The sequence below is a fragment of the Cavia porcellus genome, unplaced genomic scaffold (assembly GCF_034190915.1).
Source record: "Cavia porcellus strain 051 isolate PalLab524CR breed Dunkin Hartley unplaced genomic scaffold, mCavPor4.1 scaffold_22, whole genome shotgun sequence".
Classification (NCBI taxonomy): domain Eukaryota; kingdom Metazoa; phylum Chordata; class Mammalia; order Rodentia; family Caviidae; genus Cavia; species Cavia porcellus.
Window position 1 is genome coordinate 54516856 of NW_026947505.1, and position 18510 is coordinate 54535365.

General features: G+C 35.8%; 1 protein-coding gene across 3 annotated transcripts in view; it reads right to left on the bottom strand.

The window, feature by feature from the left end:
- Positions 1-18510, bottom strand: part of Rngtt (RNA guanylyltransferase and 5'-phosphatase) — a 271102-nt gene that overhangs the window by 231001 nt on the left and 21591 nt on the right. For 2 of the 3 annotated variants that reach the window (XM_063233199.1, XM_063233200.1), the window contains 2 exons: positions 11355-11430; positions 9260-9500 (listed from right to left, as the gene is read on the bottom strand). In XM_063233199.1, the coding sequence (XP_063089269.1) occupies positions 9260-9500; positions 11355-11430 (317 nt within the window). The remainder of the gene's footprint in view (positions 1-9259; positions 9501-11354; positions 11431-18510) is intronic. The other variant, XM_063233201.1, reaches the window with a different exon arrangement.

An 18510-nucleotide genomic window follows, 5' to 3' on the forward strand; every position in this document is an offset into this window, starting at 1 on the left:
TAGGCTAGCTCCATTCTACTGTATCGCTCAGGTGTGCTAACAAAGACATTTAAGGCCATGGTTGGTCACAAAACTGCCTAAGAGCTATACTCTGAACGCAAATACTTAACATGTAACTGTGTTACATGACATTACAAGATAACATCCATTCAAGCCAATGGTGATGAGAATAGGAGTGAGCTCAACTCAATATGGATTCATTCTCTCTCTCTGGTAATCTGGAAATGGAATTCAGAGTCAAGTAGAGTACAATTAAGTTCTCTTAAACATTACAGGCTAAAAAGTGCTCAGCAGTTACAATCTCCCAGGCATATAGGGAATCAAAAAGATCTAGTCTTGAGATACAGTGAAGATAATGATATAAACAGTAGGAGAGGAGCAGAGATTTAAAAAAAAAAAAAATTAAAGCTGGGCATGGTGGTGCATACCTGTAATCCCAGTACTCAGGAGGCTGAAGCAGAAGGATTACTGTGTGTTCAAGGCCAGCCTGGACTCCGTAATAGGTTCAAGACTAGCCTGAACTGCATAGGAACACTCTGCCTCAAACTAAACTAAAATAAAATAAAGCAAAGTAAAATACAATACAATACAAAAAAAATAATAGTAACCAGTTTCCAAGTAATTTTCTAGGTCCAGGCTTCAGGGTTGGCCTGATATGTCACTTTATTCTTACGCTAGAGTTCCATCCATTTACTCCTGATAAATTATTGTATTAAACAGTCCAGAATCCAAAAAAAAACCCTATATTCATCAAATATTAAAGGGTAATGCCCCACATTCGTCAACAGTAATAATTTTTTTCATCATTCTAACTACCTATTTTTTATTGCTGTCTCCATTGAGACAGTCTGACCCATCGAACAACCTAAACTTCACAGAACTCAGTCTTTTTCAATGACCTTGTTTTTGACCAACTTGAACAACACTGAGCCCCTACTACCCTTCAAACCCGACATGCTGTTCTTAGACCTCTTAACATTACAAAGTTTAACTATTTACTCTCTGTCTACTTTTCAATTTTAGCAAGTCCCTTCATTCCTCCGTTTTCATAGTCTAACAGTTTCCCTGGGCTGACATCACTTACTATTCAGTCTAGATCCTAAGCCCGATCACATAAAATTTTCCCTCAATACTCTCAGTAGCTCTTATCATCTTGCTCTGGCATCACAGTCATACTAAAGCCCCAACCATAAATAACTAGGCAGCTAAGACTTACCAAGGGCAGGAGAAACACAGAGCATCCTCATTCCCTTCTCTTGCCGAAAACCTGTGTCTGCAAGCACTCTTGAATTCCTTTCCATTTCATCTTCTCAGAAGTTTTTCTATCATTTATCCCCAACCTTTACTTTCAACTTCATTGATTACATGAGCTCTTTACCCACAACTAATAAAATGGTTGGCTTTATACCTCATTAAAAATCTTTTTCTATGTCTGCAACACACAATCACCTTTCCCCTCCCTCACTGAAAATCTAATGAGAAATATAACACATATTGAGTAGAAATGACACACACACGTTGCTTCAGGAAGAATGACAAATGACCCTCATCAGAAGGAGAGAGCACAAGAATGCCACAGATGGACTGCTCCGGCCTCCTCGGGCTTTATGATCCAACTGCACAGGATTTAGTACAACTGCATGTATCGGGGTCCCTTTCAGTCCTCCTAACAAGTCTTCTACTGTGGGGGTGGTACTAACAATCCTTAACATAACTCCATCTCTGCTTTATTAGCTTCAATCTGTTTTGTTTTGTTTGTTTGGGGCAGTACTGGATGGGATTTTGTGAAAGGCCGCAAGCATTCTACCATGAGTAACTACCCCAGTACTTTTCTTTTGAGACAAAGTCTGGCTAAACTGACCAGCTTCCTGCCTCAGCTTACCAATTAGCTAAGATTACAGGCATGAAACCTTCACACTTGTCTTGGCTTCTTTGTCTTTTTCTCTTTATTTCCACCTTTTTTTAATTAGGGCATATCGTTCATACAGACTAATGGATTTCACTTAGACAAAGTTGTTTTGTTTGAGACAGGGTCTCATTGTGAAGGTCAAGCTAGCCCTGAACTCACCATATGGCCCAAATTGTCCTCAAATTCCTGCCTTAGCCTCTGAAGTGCTGGCTTTCCTCTTCGCAGACATTGTACATGCACAGTAACTTACTTTAGTCGTTTCCCAACCCGCAACATTCCCTGGCCTCGTCCTCCTCATGGCTCACCCTTGGGGGTACAGGAGATAATGCACTTTGATAGTGCTCATGCCCCTTATTAGTCACCCTCATACTCCCGCCCCTTTCTTCCCTTCCTCTTGTCCAATAATTGTTTCCCTTCAACTTTTATCTTTTTAGGATTCCACACATTAAGGAAAGCATGTGAAGGGCCAGCAATATAGCTCAGCAGCAAAAGTGCCTGCCTGGAAAGCATGTGATATTTGTCTAAGTCTAGTTTACTCTTAGCATTATAATCTCTAGATTCATCTTTCTACAAATCACAAAATGTTGGAGATTTTTATGGCTGAATAATACTCCCGTGTGTACACATACCATATTTTCTTTATCATTCATCTGTTGATGGGCACATGGGCTGTTCCATATCTTTGCTACTATTCACTGCACCACAATAAACATGGATGCACAGGTATTTCTATGGTATGCTGACTTTTATTCCTTCAGATATATAACAAGGAGTGGTATGGCTGGATCAAACAGTAGTTCTATTTTTAGTTTCTTGAGACACCCTCCACATTGATTTCTATAGTAGCTAATTTAATTTAGATTCTCGTCTGCATCATCACCAGAAAATTTACTGTTTCTGTGTTCCTGATGATAGCCATTCTGACTGGGATGGAATTTCAATGTAGTTTTAATCTGCATTCTCTTAGTAGCTAAAGATGTTGAAAACCTTTTCACAAACTTCTTGGCCATTTGTACTCCCTCTTTTGCGAAATCTCTATTCAGTATTTCTACTCATTGATTGGCTAGGCTATTTGATTTTCTGAATTCTTTATAATTAATATTACCTACTATAGGAAGCATAGCTGACAAAGATTCTATAGCTTCTGACCAGCCTGAAGCGCCACAAAAAATAATCCTTAGATACTTTCTATTCTTATCTCTCTAAGGAATTTCATACTTTTAATTCACTCACTATATATTATTTCCAATCTTTTTCATATTTTACATATTGTGCTGCACTCTTGAATTTCTTTGTTTTGTTTTGTTCTTGAAACAAGTTCTCACTATGTAATTCAGGCATGTGTCAACAGGCCTGGCTTCCTTGAAGAATTTATTAGCTTGATCTTCCACATAATCATTTCTTCAGTTAATTTCATTTTACTTTCAACCTGCTTACTCAGTGTGGTGGTGTTTTCTTTGTTTTGTTTTGATCTCAACTATCATTTCCAAAATCTCTTCTGGTTCTTAATAGCCTGCCACTATGCTACAGACTGAGAGCCACTCTCATTTTCTAATGAAATATTCTGTTTGCTTTTTGAACTGTTTCCTCTGGTGTTGGCGAAAAAGAATGTGGTAATGCTCTAAAAAAAAAATACATATACATACATATATATATATATATATATATATATATATATATATATCTGTAGGCCTAGTTACTGAGGAGGCTGAGGTAGAAGAAAACACATGAGTGCAGTTCAAGGACAACCTGGACAACATACCAAGGGTCTAACTCAAAAAAAAAAAACCTTAAGTTAAAAATAAAGGCAGAAAAATACATTTATATTGGGGTAGAGACAGGTTCAAAACTGAATATGTATCTAAATGAATGGAAAAACTAGGATTGAAGAATGACCAAAAAGAAAACGAGTAACTAAAATGGGAATAAAGAGATACTTTCATTTTAATTCTACATACTCAAGACAGACTTTTAATTTTCTTCAAGAAAACTTACTTTTATACCACTTGTACATATTTTAAATTAAATATATTTTTCTTTCATATTTTATTTAATTATACTGCTTCAATAAGTAAAAAAATTCAATAACTAGTACTTACTAATCATGATTTAAAAGAGGGGGAAAGCTATCAAAATGCTATATGAAGGCCTCTAAAAAACATGTTTTTTTATAACTGCCTTTGGAAGTACAAATATAGTATTCTCAAAAATTACCATCTCGGGGCTAGGAATTTAGCTCAACGGCATAAGCGCCTGCCTTGCAAGCAGGCAGTCGTGAGTTCGAGCCCCAGTACCAATAAAAAAGAAAAAGACAAAAAAAAAAAAAAATTACCATCTCGAACTGGGTGACATAGCTCAGCAGCAGAAGTGTCTGTCTGGCAAGCGCAAAGTTCTAGTTTGATTCCCAGTACCAAATTAAAAAAAAAAAAAATTACCATCTTGTTAGTGTCAGAAAACAACCCTAATTGCTTTCACTAAAATGGAAGATTTTGGTTTTGGCAATGGCAATCTAATTTATTTAGACTAATTTTATACATGAAAAAGCTGGACAAAATGCAGAATAAAGTACCTGCTTAGACAATCAAAAAATTAGAAAAGTAGTAAGGATTTGAAGAGCCAAGAACTGATGGAAAACAAAGTTCCAGGGAGGTATTTTTCCTCCAGAGGCGCTATTTCAAAAATACAAAGTAAAGCCAGGCATGGTGGCACACTCTTGAATCCCAGCACTCAGGAGGCTGAGGCCGGATCACTGCAAGTTCGAGACCAGTCTGGCCTACAAAGTGGGCCCAAGGTCAGCCTGAACTTGCACACTGAGACCCTGTCTTAAAAAGACAAAAAAACAAAGAAAGAAAGAGTAAAGCAAATAAATAAATAAATAGACGCGATAGTCTAAGAAGCTCTAGAAATAAGAATACATGAAAAACAGTCCAGTTCCCTTTCAAACTAAAGTCCAGAGTCTGAACAGTTCAATTCTTGACTGAGTTATGTTCTGCTCAGATCCTGTACAGCAACAAAAGCAAATCCTTTGTAAAGGAAAACAACATGATCAGAGCCTCAGATTATTCCCATTATTAATAAATAATGTCTAATATCTAAGTCAACCAAAATACTAGAGTAAGAGCTACAAATGACACAAAATCAAAAGGACATTAAAAACTAAAAGAAACTAAGAAGATATCCACATTAATTACCTCACACACACCTTAAAATGAGATAAAAATGTTCAAGAACTTAGAACGCCAAGCATGGTAGCACATGCCTATAACCAGGTCTTCAAAGGCTGAGGCAGAAGGTGTCAGACCTGACCTAAGAAAGATCTTCCCAATAAAACATGCTGCCTTGGGGGAAAAAAAAAAAAAAAAGGAGCCTGTGTTGCCCTCAGCAAATAAGAACTGATGGCCATAAAGAAATGTAGGCCTGGACCTGCAGTCTCCCTGGCACAGGAAGACCAGCTTTATATGCACACCTGTGCTTATCAGATTTGCAGTTTTGACCTCAAACAGAACATCCGGATTCCTTGAAATATGACCTCCAATCCTAAACCCTATATATACTTAGCCTCCCCCCCAGATATTCATTGTTAGGACTTCGATTTCAGCCTGCTTGTACAAAGAAGGAATTAAATTTAGTCTGTTCCACTGTCGCAGTTGCTGGTGTTTCCTTACTCGCCATTAATTAACAGAAAGATCAAGCCCAGACTAGGCAACTTAGTGAAAAATAAAAAATAAATAAAAAGGTCTGGAGATGTAGCTCAGTGAAAGCTCTAGATTCAATTCCCAGAACCAATAAATAAATAAATAAAAGAACTTAAATGACAACGTGAAGAATTTCAGCAAAAAACTGAACATCATTTTTTTTTAAATAAAATGAAAATTTCGGAAGTAAAACTAAATATTGAATGGATGTTTTAACAGCAGCTCAGACAAAGCAAATGAGACCATTTGTAAACTCAAAGGTAGACAGAAGAAAATATTCAAACTGAAAAATGAAACCAAAGTATGGAAAATATGAAGAAGAATCTAAGATACAGTTTAAGAAAAAAGTCTATTTTACTAAATGGAGTTCCAACAAAGAATAAAGAATTTAAAACAATACTTTAACAAGAGCCAAGAATTGTCTAATTAAAAAAAAAAAAAATCAAGTCAAAGATTTTTAAATCCCTACAAAAACCAAGCTGGATGAATACAAAGAAAACTACCAGTAGAAATACCATGGTAAAACTATTGAAAGTCAAACGAAAAGAAACCTTCAAAGAAGAAATATGACTGCTGATTTCTCAAGAGAAATGCACTACGGAATGGTGTCTTCAAAGTGCTAAGAAAAAATAACTACCAAAACTAAAATTTTTATACTCACATGAAACAGCCTTCAAAAAGATGTCCAAAAAAAAGATATTTTCACATAAATACAAGTGGAGGTGACCTACATTAAAGAAATACCAAGGGAACTCTTCAGATAATGGAAAACTATCCCAGACGGAACCACAATTTTCATAAAAGAAGAGTACCAGAAAATGTAAAATACGGTGATATACTATAAAAAATAAATCTTTAATGAACTTCATATATATACAGTACCAAAAAAGGAGGAAAAGGTAAACAAAACCAAAGCTTTAAGACTTCTGTATTATCTAAAAATAGTAAAAGTACTAATTTATACAAGCCTTTAATAAGTCAAAAAATGTACACTGAATTGGTGGGCAATTATTCATTTAAAAATGAATAAAGGAATGTGTAATCAACAACACTGAAATGACCAAATAAGAATAACTTTCTAAAGAAGGCAAGAAAAGAAAATGAAACATGTGCCCATGATGCCAGTGCTGAGGTAAGAGAAATGAAAGGTCGAGCTCAGTCTGGGCAAGTTAGCAAATTAGTGAGACTGTGTCTCAAAATAAAAAATAAAAAAGGGCAAAAACATAGCTTAGCATGTAGGCCCCAGGTTCAATTCCTTAAAAAAAAAAATAGTTTACATCTGATTTTATCAGTATATTAAAAATACTAGACCACATAACAGGGCAAAAGCTGCTGAATATATAAACAGATCCCAGCAACATCACACAGACACACCTTAAAAAAACTTTAAAGGTAAGAAATATTCCATGCAAACACAATACAAAAGCTTGCACAATCATGTTAGCATTAAGCATTTCACAATGATAAAAAAAAACCATGAAGATAAAACAATCATGTATGAATATAAGGGGGGAGCACGCTCATAAGGCCAGCATTCTTTGAGATTGAGTCAAGAAGACTAAATCATATTCGAGATCTACACACACACACACAAACACATACACATACATATGAATCAGCTATATACATTTGTATGTACCAACTAATAGCAATCCAAAATATAAAGAGTAAAATCTGACAGAACTGCAAATAAAAACTGGTGAAACCACGATCACAGTAAAAAATTTTTAAAACAGTAACTGACAAAATAGGAAAAGCTAGACTTGGGATTTTATCTTAAATGTCATATTTATTTTCTCTAAAGGAACATGCCTATCTTGGCTATTCTCTTAATTCTACTGGAGCTCATTTGCAACTACAGGAACTTAATGGTATTTAACAATATAAAACATGTAGTCTTTTTAAAGCCTTTTCCAAAAAGACCTAGAGGTCCCATCCGACCCAGGTGTTCCCAGGCATTAGGCATCTTCCCAAAAGAATTAAAAGCATCAGACCACAGCGACATATGTGCACTCATGTTTATAAGCAGCACAATTTGTAATAGCCAGATCTTGGAAACAACCTAAATGCCCACTGACTAAGGAATAAACACAAAAGATGTGGTATTTACTACTTAGCCATAAAGAAGGATAAACTGGAGACTTTTATAGGTAAATGGATGCAACTTGACATCATACTCATTAGTGAAATAATTAAGACACATGTAAATACTGTATTGTCCATTAGTATGAGAAGCTGAAACAACTTATGTGTATGTTTATGCATATATATATAAAAAGTTGAGATAATTTTAAAAGAATAAAATAAAATAAAATATACTTCAAGTCCAGTATGCTGGTGCACACCTGTAATCTCAGGACTGCAGAGGCTGAAGCAAGACTGTCAAACTCAAGGCTTGCCTGAGCTAAACAGTGAGGCCTCACATCAAAGAAACTGAGTTCCCATAAAAAATTATATCATACGAGGATAATCACATCAAAGGTTCTTATTCAACTTTCCTTAGAATGTGATTTTTTTTCTAACTGATTTAGTATTTTCAATACCCATATCCAGAAAATAGTAGTAAGCTAAACTAAAAGAATAAATAACTCTTAAAAGTATTTCTATATTTCAAAGCAATTTATACTCTCCAGTGATCTTGAAGCTGAAACACGAAAACAATTTTTAAAAAATGTTTTTCAAATAAAGAACTTTAGGCCGGGGAATTAGCTCAGTGGCGTAAGCACCTGCTTGGCAAGCATAAGGTTGTGAGTTCAATCCTCAGTACCAAAAAAAAAAAAAAAACAGAACTTTAAAATCATTATCAAATGATTTATTGGAAGCAGGCAAGGCATTTTTGCCCTTGCCTGTGAACCACTGCCTATTAACAAATGCCTTAAGTATTCATTCCTTAACCTTAATATAGTTTACACCTTAATGACTAAGCTCACTAATAATTTCCTCTATGCTTGCCCTCAAATTTTCTCTTTGGCCTACCACAGTGTATGTACAAATACAACCAGTACTACTTCTCAACATTTCCTCTATCTCTTCATGAAATGGAATGACTCCTACTATTTGGTAAGTCTTTTATTTCTAGAAGATTACCAAGGTGAGCTAGAAGGAAATGAAGTAACTTTGCAGTTCAACTTTAGAGAAAGTGTGAAAATACCAGCCTATTGAAAGGAAGACAGTATTCACATGTAAAATCCCTTTAATTGTGTGACAATTTTGGAAAGTATGAGCACAATTCTCACCAAGTATTTATTTGGAATCTCACAATACTCTGTAAAGAAATAATAAAATCTGAATTCAACATCTAACAATTCTTAGCTGGGGGTGGCAGCACAAGCCTGTAATCCTAGCACTCAAGAGGCTGAGACAAGATCATGAACTGGAGCTAGCCTGGGTTCTAGCTAGCCACGGACTACATGGAGAAATCCTGTCGCAAAAAGAGTTCTTTGGTTTACCCAGAAAAACATTACTAGGATGACTTTTCATAACTGCAATTTTTGACTTAGAAAAGACAGACTCTCAGTTTTCAAGAATCTTCAGCCAGACGAAATAACCTTACAAATCTAATTAATTAAGGAATATGGCCAGCATCCCATTTCTCTAAATTCCAATAAGCTTATGAATAGAAGATATAGAATATTACAATATTTTCAAACATTACCAGTTTTAACCGCTCTTTTCTCCTTTTGCCAAAGGAAGCACTTGACCCAGGATCTGATTCCTTTTTTACATCCTCATCCTCATCCTCATCTTCATCATCCTCAAAACACCAATCTGGCAATACAGGTGGTGGTGGTGCTTCCTCTACATCACCATAACGACGGAAAAGTTCCTTCAAATAATCACCCTTATAGATTCCTGGTGGTCTGGCTTGGGCAAAAGTAGCAACTGCTGCTTCAATACTATGGAAAAAAACACCATGCAATTTCCTCACTATTCTCCATTTACACATATTTATCAAAACTCACTTATATTCAAATCATCATATAAAGTGTAATACAGGTTTATAAAATGGAAAACCACAGTCTTCACCCCTAAAGGCAATCAACTGTTAAGGCACAAATTCATTGTGAAGCAGTTTTAATACAAGATACACTCATAGTGTAATTCCTCAACCCTAAAAGTACAGGGCTTTGAATGCACCCTGGGGATCCAGGCAGGATCCTGAAAGAAGAATTTAAAGTCTTGAAGCGTAGGGTCTGATTCTAAGAACAAAAGAGCAGTCAAAAAAATCTGAATAGCGATGTAAGCAAGATTAAAAGCATGTTGGTTTTTCAGAAATGTCCAACAAGCCCAAGCACTGAATGTACAAACCATGAGAGAAGTAAGCACAGGCTGAGTCTGCCCTGCAGCACACGAGTGTTGTGCAGAACATCTGAACGGCTAGAGCGAGGAAGTCCATGCAGTAGAGAACCACTGAAGGTACGTGAAATGCACAGCGTAAAACTGGATGTGTACTTCGGTTGACTGTATTCAGGAAAAGAACTACTATGTGAAAGGCTTTGTAACGTAAACAACGCCCTCAGTCAGTCAATGAGAAAATTCAGCTAGTAATATCCCCTTCTCTTAGGAACCTTAGATAACTAAGGTTCCAGTCTCTCAGAATCTAAAAAAAATACTTCACAAATAAGTGTTCAATAAAAACATGCTGATTGGCTTAAGGGGAGTAACTTGTCCCTAAAATACTTCCTTTATGTAGCATTCTAAGTTGTTCTAATATTCTACAGTTATAGAAAGACACTAGTTAAGCAGGACATGATGGTACATGCCTATAATCCCAGCATTTGGGAAGCTGAAGCAGGAGGACTGTAGACAGTTCAGGACCAGCCTGGGCTAGAGAGTTTATGGCCAGCCTGGACTACACAGTGAAACTGTCTCAAAAAATAAAAACAAATAAATAAAGAAGACACTAGCTAAAATAAAAACAAATAAATAAAGAAGACACTAAAAGGAAAAGAACAATACTGATTTCCAAAGCTGAACACAAACAGAAAATATTGAAAGAACCTGGCTTGGGCAAAAGTAGCAATTGCTGCTTCAACACTATGGGAAAAAAAACCCATGCAATAATGCTGTTTAAAAAAAAAAAAATACACACACACACACACACATATGAGCTAGATCCCCAACCCTATTATGGGTTGGGGATCTAGCTCTTGTATTAATACCATATTGTGGGTTGGGGATCTAGCTCATATATGTGATTTAGCTCATATATATATACATATATGGCTTGGGGATTAGCTCAGTGGCATAAGCGCCTGCCTGGCAAGCATGAATTCATGAGTTTGATCCCTGCTACAAAAAAAAAAAAAAAAATTCAATGGAAAATATGTAGATATATATGGAAAATACATAGATATATAAATGAAAACACAGTTTATAGGATTCATAAGCACTCAATTGAAGTGCTTCTTAGTCTAAAACAACCAGGTAACAGTATCCTAAAGACCAATCATTTCCAAAATGAAAACCATTTTAAATTATACTATGAGTTCAAAAAACTTGGTAATATAGGAAGGGTAGAGGAAACTAGGAATAAAAGTGATCAGCATGCGCTATGTGTTAACAATTCCCCAAAGTGAAATGAATGTAATTATTATGTACCACAACCATGCTGACAATAAAAAAATTGTTTTAATACTTGGCAATATAAAATGCTACAACTAAAATAACAATAAAATAACAACAAAGTAACAATAAACAATAATCAACTATTAAATACATCTCCTGCTATTATAACAAGAAACAAATACCTCCAATCCATTTTCTCCACCAAAAAGGCACATATGAGGAAACCAGTACGATTGAAACCATGGGTACAATGAACGCCTAGAAAACAAAGTTTTGGGTTAAATTTAAAAAACCATTTTGGAGGCTACATTTCTTTAAAATTTCAATTTGTCAACAAAACATTTCAATAATTTTTTAAAATTACAATATACATTTCTACATTAAAAATTTTATATGCTGTTTTATAACTTAGTAACTTTAAATTGCCTAGAATCCATTTTATAACATTAGTTAAAAGTTTAAATGTAACACAAAAGTTTATTTAAACACATCTAATGTTTCTCAAGATTTTGAATATTTTAAATAAAGAAATATTTTCATCCAAAAAAGGCACACAAATATATACTAGTCACTGTAATTCACAAACTTGGGATAACTTTTCCCAGTCCTCCCCTTGTGATCAGTGGCACAGATTTGACACAGATGATGTTTCTTCTAAAAAGAAATCCAGAAACTAGAGTAGGAAAGGAACTAATATCTTGGAGTTGATTTTAGTTGAATGAATTCATGCAAAATCCCTACAGAATAACTGATTATAATAAAATAAAAAATTATTGAAGTTCTTTGAAAATCGACTATTTCTTTACACTAGTTTTAATTAAAAGAAAACCAAAAATGAATAAACATCAGAAAACATAATCCCTTATCAAACTGTCAACATCATTTTTCACACAGATTAACATTTGATTCTTACATTTCTGTAAAATAAAAAAGACTCAGAACAGTCTAAACAACTTTGATAAAGAAACAAAATTAGAGCTCTGTTACCAATCCCGCGACTTATCATAATTACACCAATCATGACAAAATGGTATTGATATCAAGACAGACAAATCACAAAAGTACCAATATAAAATCCCAAAACAGATAACCACATATCCATCTAACAAAGATACATTAACTTTTAATCTTTCAAAATAAACTTTTAGAAGAAAGAAGCCGTTACAGTTTACATCTAGATGTCTCCCTAAAGCCTTATGAGATCATAGATGAGAGCTTTGGAAGGTGCCTGGATTGCAGGGCATATGGCTGACTTCCTGTTAAGAGGTGGGATGTGGCAGGTAAAGACAGTTCACTGGGGATGTAGCCTGGGAGGGTTTAATTTCCCTTTCCAGCTCCTCCTTTGAGCTGTCTCTGCTTCCCCATGACTGTGCCACAAGATGCTCTCCTCCGCCATGGCATCCTGCCTTACAGCCAGCCTACAATGAACTCAAACCTCTAATAAACTGTGAGCCAAAATAAACTCTTTTAAACTGTAGGTATTAGGTATTGTGTCTTACTCACAAGAAAAGTGACTAAGAGAAAAAACATACTAGAAAAAGATAACTTATATTTCTTAAACACTATCCCAAGACACTTTCAAGATCACTTCACCTCGAAAATAGTAATTAAAATTTTATTTTAAAAATTGTAGGCTCAAATGTGACGTTGCCAGTTCACTGACTCCTGCAGAGCTCAAACTAAAGCTTTCCCTGCTATCTCCGTTTAACTAAAGCTATTACTTATTACAAAATGTTCTTCCCTTATAAAGTCCAACTAAGACTAGATATAAACGGAGTATGGTATATGCATCTATAATCCCACCACGCAGGAAGCTGAGGCAGGAAGATTAGCAAATTGGGCTGCATACTGAGTTTCAGGGCATCCTGGACTATATAGAAAGACCATTTTCAAAAAAAAAAAAAAAATCAAATATAGAAATCAGCTGGAATTACAAAACCTCTAGAAAAAACAAATATATATGCACACAAATACAAAAATCTTACGCAGGAAAGATCTGATAGAGAATCATTAAATAAACACTGAAGACTACTTCAAAATAGTAAATATATCCTCTTTGAAACATGCCATTAACAAAATAAAAACATCCCAATACACTGATGCAAAAGGATCACACATTTAAGCTCAGTCTGAGCAACTCAGTGAGATTCTGCCTCAAAATTCAAAAATAAAAATAAAAGGACTAGTAATGTAGCTCAATGTGAAGGTCCTGGGCTTAGAATCCAGTACTGCAAACAAACAAATAAATAAAAGTATCAACCCCAGAAAACAGTCTGAATATACATACCTAGCAAAGGACATATATTTCGAATATACAAAGAACTCTTACAATTTGTCAATAAGACAAACTAATTTTTAAAACTCTTGGTAAAAGATGTGAACACATTCTTTGTGAAACAAGGTACTTCCAGTAGTGTTCACAGCTACTCAGGAAGCTGAGGCAGGTGGATTACAAGTTCAGTGCCAGCTGTACAACGTGGTAAGACCCTGTCACAACATAAAACTGCATTCAAAAGGAGTTGAAGATGTGGTTCAGAGACAGATTGTTTGGCTAACCTGGGAAATAGAAGGGTATATAAGACTAAGAAGTACATGAAGAGATGTCTAACATTATAAATTATCAGGATAAAGCAAATTAAAACCAAAGATTAACAACATTAAAATTAAAAGACTGACCATATAAACTATTTGTGAGTTTACAGAGGAATAGAATTTTCATATACTGATAGAAATGAAAAATGGCATAATCACTGTAGAAAAAAAAATTAGCAGTTACTAAAAAGTTAAACACATACCTGTATCAATGACCCTGACACACTAATTCTATTTAGCCAAGAAAATAAAAATGTCCAAAGATTTGTACAGAAAGACAAATGTCTACAGAAACACAATGACAACTGTGTATAACAACTTGTGGTGAATATTAAAAATTGCCAACACCCCTAAATATCCATCCATTGGGAGTAGAGATAAGCAACATGCACACCCATCTTTACAATGAACAATATTCAACCTCAAAAATAAAACAAATTATTAATTAATGCAACAAGGGATGATTTCACAGAAGCAGTCAGATAAAAAGTACCTATATAATTTCACTTACATAAAATTCTAGGAAATGATCAGCCTTTCCAGTAAGTGCACAAGCTATGCAGGTTCAGGGTGGAAGAAGCCAGTGCCCCCAGAGAATCGGCCATGCTGGGACTGGAAGGACCGACCAAGAAATCCACTAGCAAGCCTTTCTGGCCTGGAGCCATCAGTATGAGCATCTCTTGGGAGGATGACTGTATGCAATATAGTAAATATGAGGGATTTCCTTGTATCGCATCTTTGAAGTCCAATATTGTTCTATTTTGCTTTGTTCTGGTTGTTTTGCTTTATTCAGTATTGTTTTGACTGGTTTTATTGTTTTGTTTTTGGTTAGATTCTGCTACACCTGGTGGAATGGACAACTATTGTGAAGCTAACAAGATATACTATGGTAGCTATTGTTGTTCCTAGTCTCCTGCTTTGAATTTTTGTACCAATTTTGCTGTACTGTTTTGACTGGCTTTGTTCTGTTTTGTTTTGCTGGATTTTACTATCTTTAACATAAAAACAAAAATTCTAGGAAAAGGCAAGCTAACCTACAGAAACAGAAAGTAGAAAATGACTGCTTAATCCACAGCTAAGACACAAAAAGAAGATGAACACAAAAAGCATGAAGTGTAAAAATAATTCAGGACTGATTTCATCAATATCTTCATCTGTCAAAACTCGAACTAAGTCTTCCTCATGTTTCTCTTTGATGAAACAAAACAGCCAACACCCACAAGTTAAAAGATGAAAGTTTTATTTGCCTTACAGTTTGCAAGGTTTCAATCCACAGTCAGCTGGCTCCAAGGCCACACAGCATGGCAGAGAGACATTGCAGAGGAGAAGCAGTTCATGTTGCAGCAGCCAGGAAGCAAAATACAGCAAACAAGCAGCAGCAGCAGCAGCAGCCCTTTCTGTCCCCTATAGTCCATCCAGGCTGCAAGCCCACTGACTGACACCACCTACATCCAAAGTGGAGCCTCCATCACCCACATCCTTAACTCATATTCACACACCCAATCCAGCCACTTTCAAAGTTCGACCTGTGACCATGTGAGTATTTGGCGGGGGGTGGGAAGGGGACATCTAGATACAAGCCATAACAAATCATACATTTTAAATAAATACAATCCATTATATATAAAGTATACTTCAATATGTTGGGCTTTTTAAAACTAGACATTAAAATCCTGCTACCTTTTCTCTGTGCCTTGTCCAATTCTTTGTTAAGGAACCTAGAAAGAATTTTCTTGAGACTCTCAATTTAGTAACAAGGCCAGCTTGGGCTACAAAAGGAGATCAAGACTCAAAAAAAAGTATGTATGACAGAATGGCTAAACCAGGTAGTATGAAAAGAAAAATGCCAAATGCAGTTAAGACAATGAGAGTTAAAATCCTCCAGAAATATACACAATACTAATAAAGACAATGGAAAGGTACTGAAGAATGTTAGACATAGCAGTAAAGATTACCAAGCTTTATAAAAATCACTCTCCTAGCTGCTGAGAGAAGAATGAGAGAGACAATGAAGGTTAAAAAAAATCCTAGAAATTAATGTATGAGGTAATAAAGATCCGAATGACAAGAGTCATGGACTGGGAATACCAAAGACAGACAAACCAAAGAAACATTTAAAACAAAACTGCAATCTGAGAAGCAAGTAACTGTCAAAACTGAGAGAAGGCCCAGGGGTTTAGCTCAGCGACATCAGTGTATGCTTGGCAAATGTAAAGTCATCGGTTCAATCCCTGGTACAAAAAAAAGGGAGAGAGAGAGAGAGAGAAAAGATGGATAGAAAGTCTTTGGTTTCTGACTATGTGACTAGTTGAGTGTGATGCTATTTACTAGGTTAGAAAGTACAAGAACTTGGGGCTGGGGATTTAGCTCAGCGGCATAAGTGCCTGCCTTGCAAGCAGGCAGTCGTGAGTTCGATCTCTGGTACCGATAAAAACGAAAAAGACAAAATATAAAAAATATAAAAATATAAAAAAATAAGACAAAAAATAAAACAAGAACTTAAATCAGTCTCACAGGCAAGAACTCAGGTTTGAATGATCTAAATTTAGGAATCTTAAAGGACTTAACAAGTATCTGGTAATGATATTTAAAGAAAATTCTGTCTGGAGAATAATCAGAGGAGACAAAATCATGGAGCTGCGGGCATAACTTTGAGAGGAACTGAAGTAACGGAGGGTACACAAGAACCATGAGCGAACTGACAGAGGAAAAGAAAATAGGATTAAGTGATACAAAAGAGGTATACCATGCTGCGGAGAAAAAAACCATGTCACAGCCCAGAAGAGGGGCAAACTGAAACTAATAACTTCTCTGCTCACCAAAAACTCCATCAGTTCCAGGAGAATCTTAAGCATTTGGAGACAGTAGAATGGCCTCTGAGTGGCTTCCAGAGTCAACAGCTGGTGGATGACTACAGTACAAATCCCCAAGGACACAGTCACACAGAGAAGAAGCTGGCAAGAACAGCTTTGTAGGGACAGGCTCAGTTTTGAACCTCGGTTCCAGAATAGTCCCACGGCTACTTAACACTGCCAAGTTCCCAGAGTAGATAAGAGGAAGGACAATCAGAAGAGACTGCTAGCAGGTGGACAAAAGACTTGGGGGAAGTCCTGCTGAGGCAGAGACTAGGGATTACAGACTCTGTGGTCAGACACCAGTTTCAGCCTGGTTAAAGAGAATTGGAAGCTCACATTGGTGCCTTGATCCCGCTGCTAAAAACAATCAAAACAAGGTCTTATGGTACGTTACTTCTCGATTAGCACTGATAGATAGCACTATAGCAGATCTGCCTGGTACTGCTGTAGCTGAACTGCACAGGAGTAATCCTGACTCAGTGGACAATTTAATGCCAGTGAATTTCTCTGCCAAATGCATCATCACACTCAGGCAGAGGGACTATAAGCGAGTTGGACTAGATCAAACTCTGCAAGAATCCTGCAACCTGAGAGAAAGACGCCTTGAGACTAAGTTAACTCAGGAATTATAGAAGAAAATGTTTTCCAGTTGTACCTCAGACAAAGGATTACTATTGAGAATGTACAAAGAACTAAAAAAATAAAAAAATCAGTCCTCCCAGATTTAAAGATCCAATCCAAAAATGGGAATCTGTGATGAATACACACTTCTCAGACGAAGAAATACAAACAAAATAAACATGTGAAAAAACGTTAACATCACTGGTCATTCAAGAGATAGAAATTAAAACAACACTGAGATTCTACCTCGCCCCAGAAAGAATAGCTAGTATCAAGAAATCAAGTAATAACAAATGCTAGAAGGGATATGAGGAAAAAGGAACCCTTCTCCAGTGTTGTTGGGGATGCAGACTAGTACAACCAGTGGAAAACAGTGTGCAGATTCCTCAAAACTCTAGGACTAGAGGTTATTCAACCCAGCTATTCCCTTCTGGGTATCTTCCCAAAACAATTAAAAACATCATACCACAGTGATATGTGTGCACCAATGTTGATAGCAGTACAGTTTCTAATAGCCAGATCTTGGAAACAACCTAAATGGCCATCAACTGAGGAATGGGTAAAAAAAGATGTGGTATTTTTCTACAATGAGAGTACTACTCAACCATAAAGAAAGATAAACTGGAGACTTTTGAGATAAATGGATGCAACTTGAAAACAGGCTTATTAGTGAAATAAATAAGACACACATGTAAAAAAAAATAAGATACATCAATATGATGTATACAAGAAACATATTTAACTCAAATGGAAATTCACAGACTGAAAGTACAAGGAGAGAAAACAATGTTCCATATGACAGAAAACCAGAAAAAGCAGAAGCAGCTTGTTCATCAACCACAGAATGGATAAGAAAGATATGGTATTTTCATACAATGGAAAGCTACTCAGCTATAAAGAAGGATAATCTCAAGGTTCTTGCAGGTAAATAGATGCAACCTGAGATCATGCTCATGGGTGAAATAGTTAAGACCCACATGGGTGAACATCATATTATCTCCTGGTGTAAAAAACTGAAGGAGTTAGTGGGATCCAAATGTACAATAGATATTATGAAAGTGATAGGGAAGGAAACATCTAAAAAGGGAGGGTGGGTAGCCACTGTTCATTTCCTATTATCTTGTTTTGAATTCCCATATTGTTTTCATAGTTATTAAGTTTGGTTTTATTCTGTGTTTTTCTGTTTGATTTCACTGTGTCTGATGGTATGGGCATCTATTTTAAAGATAACAGAATGTATTATGGTGGCCATTTTTATTTCCTATTATCT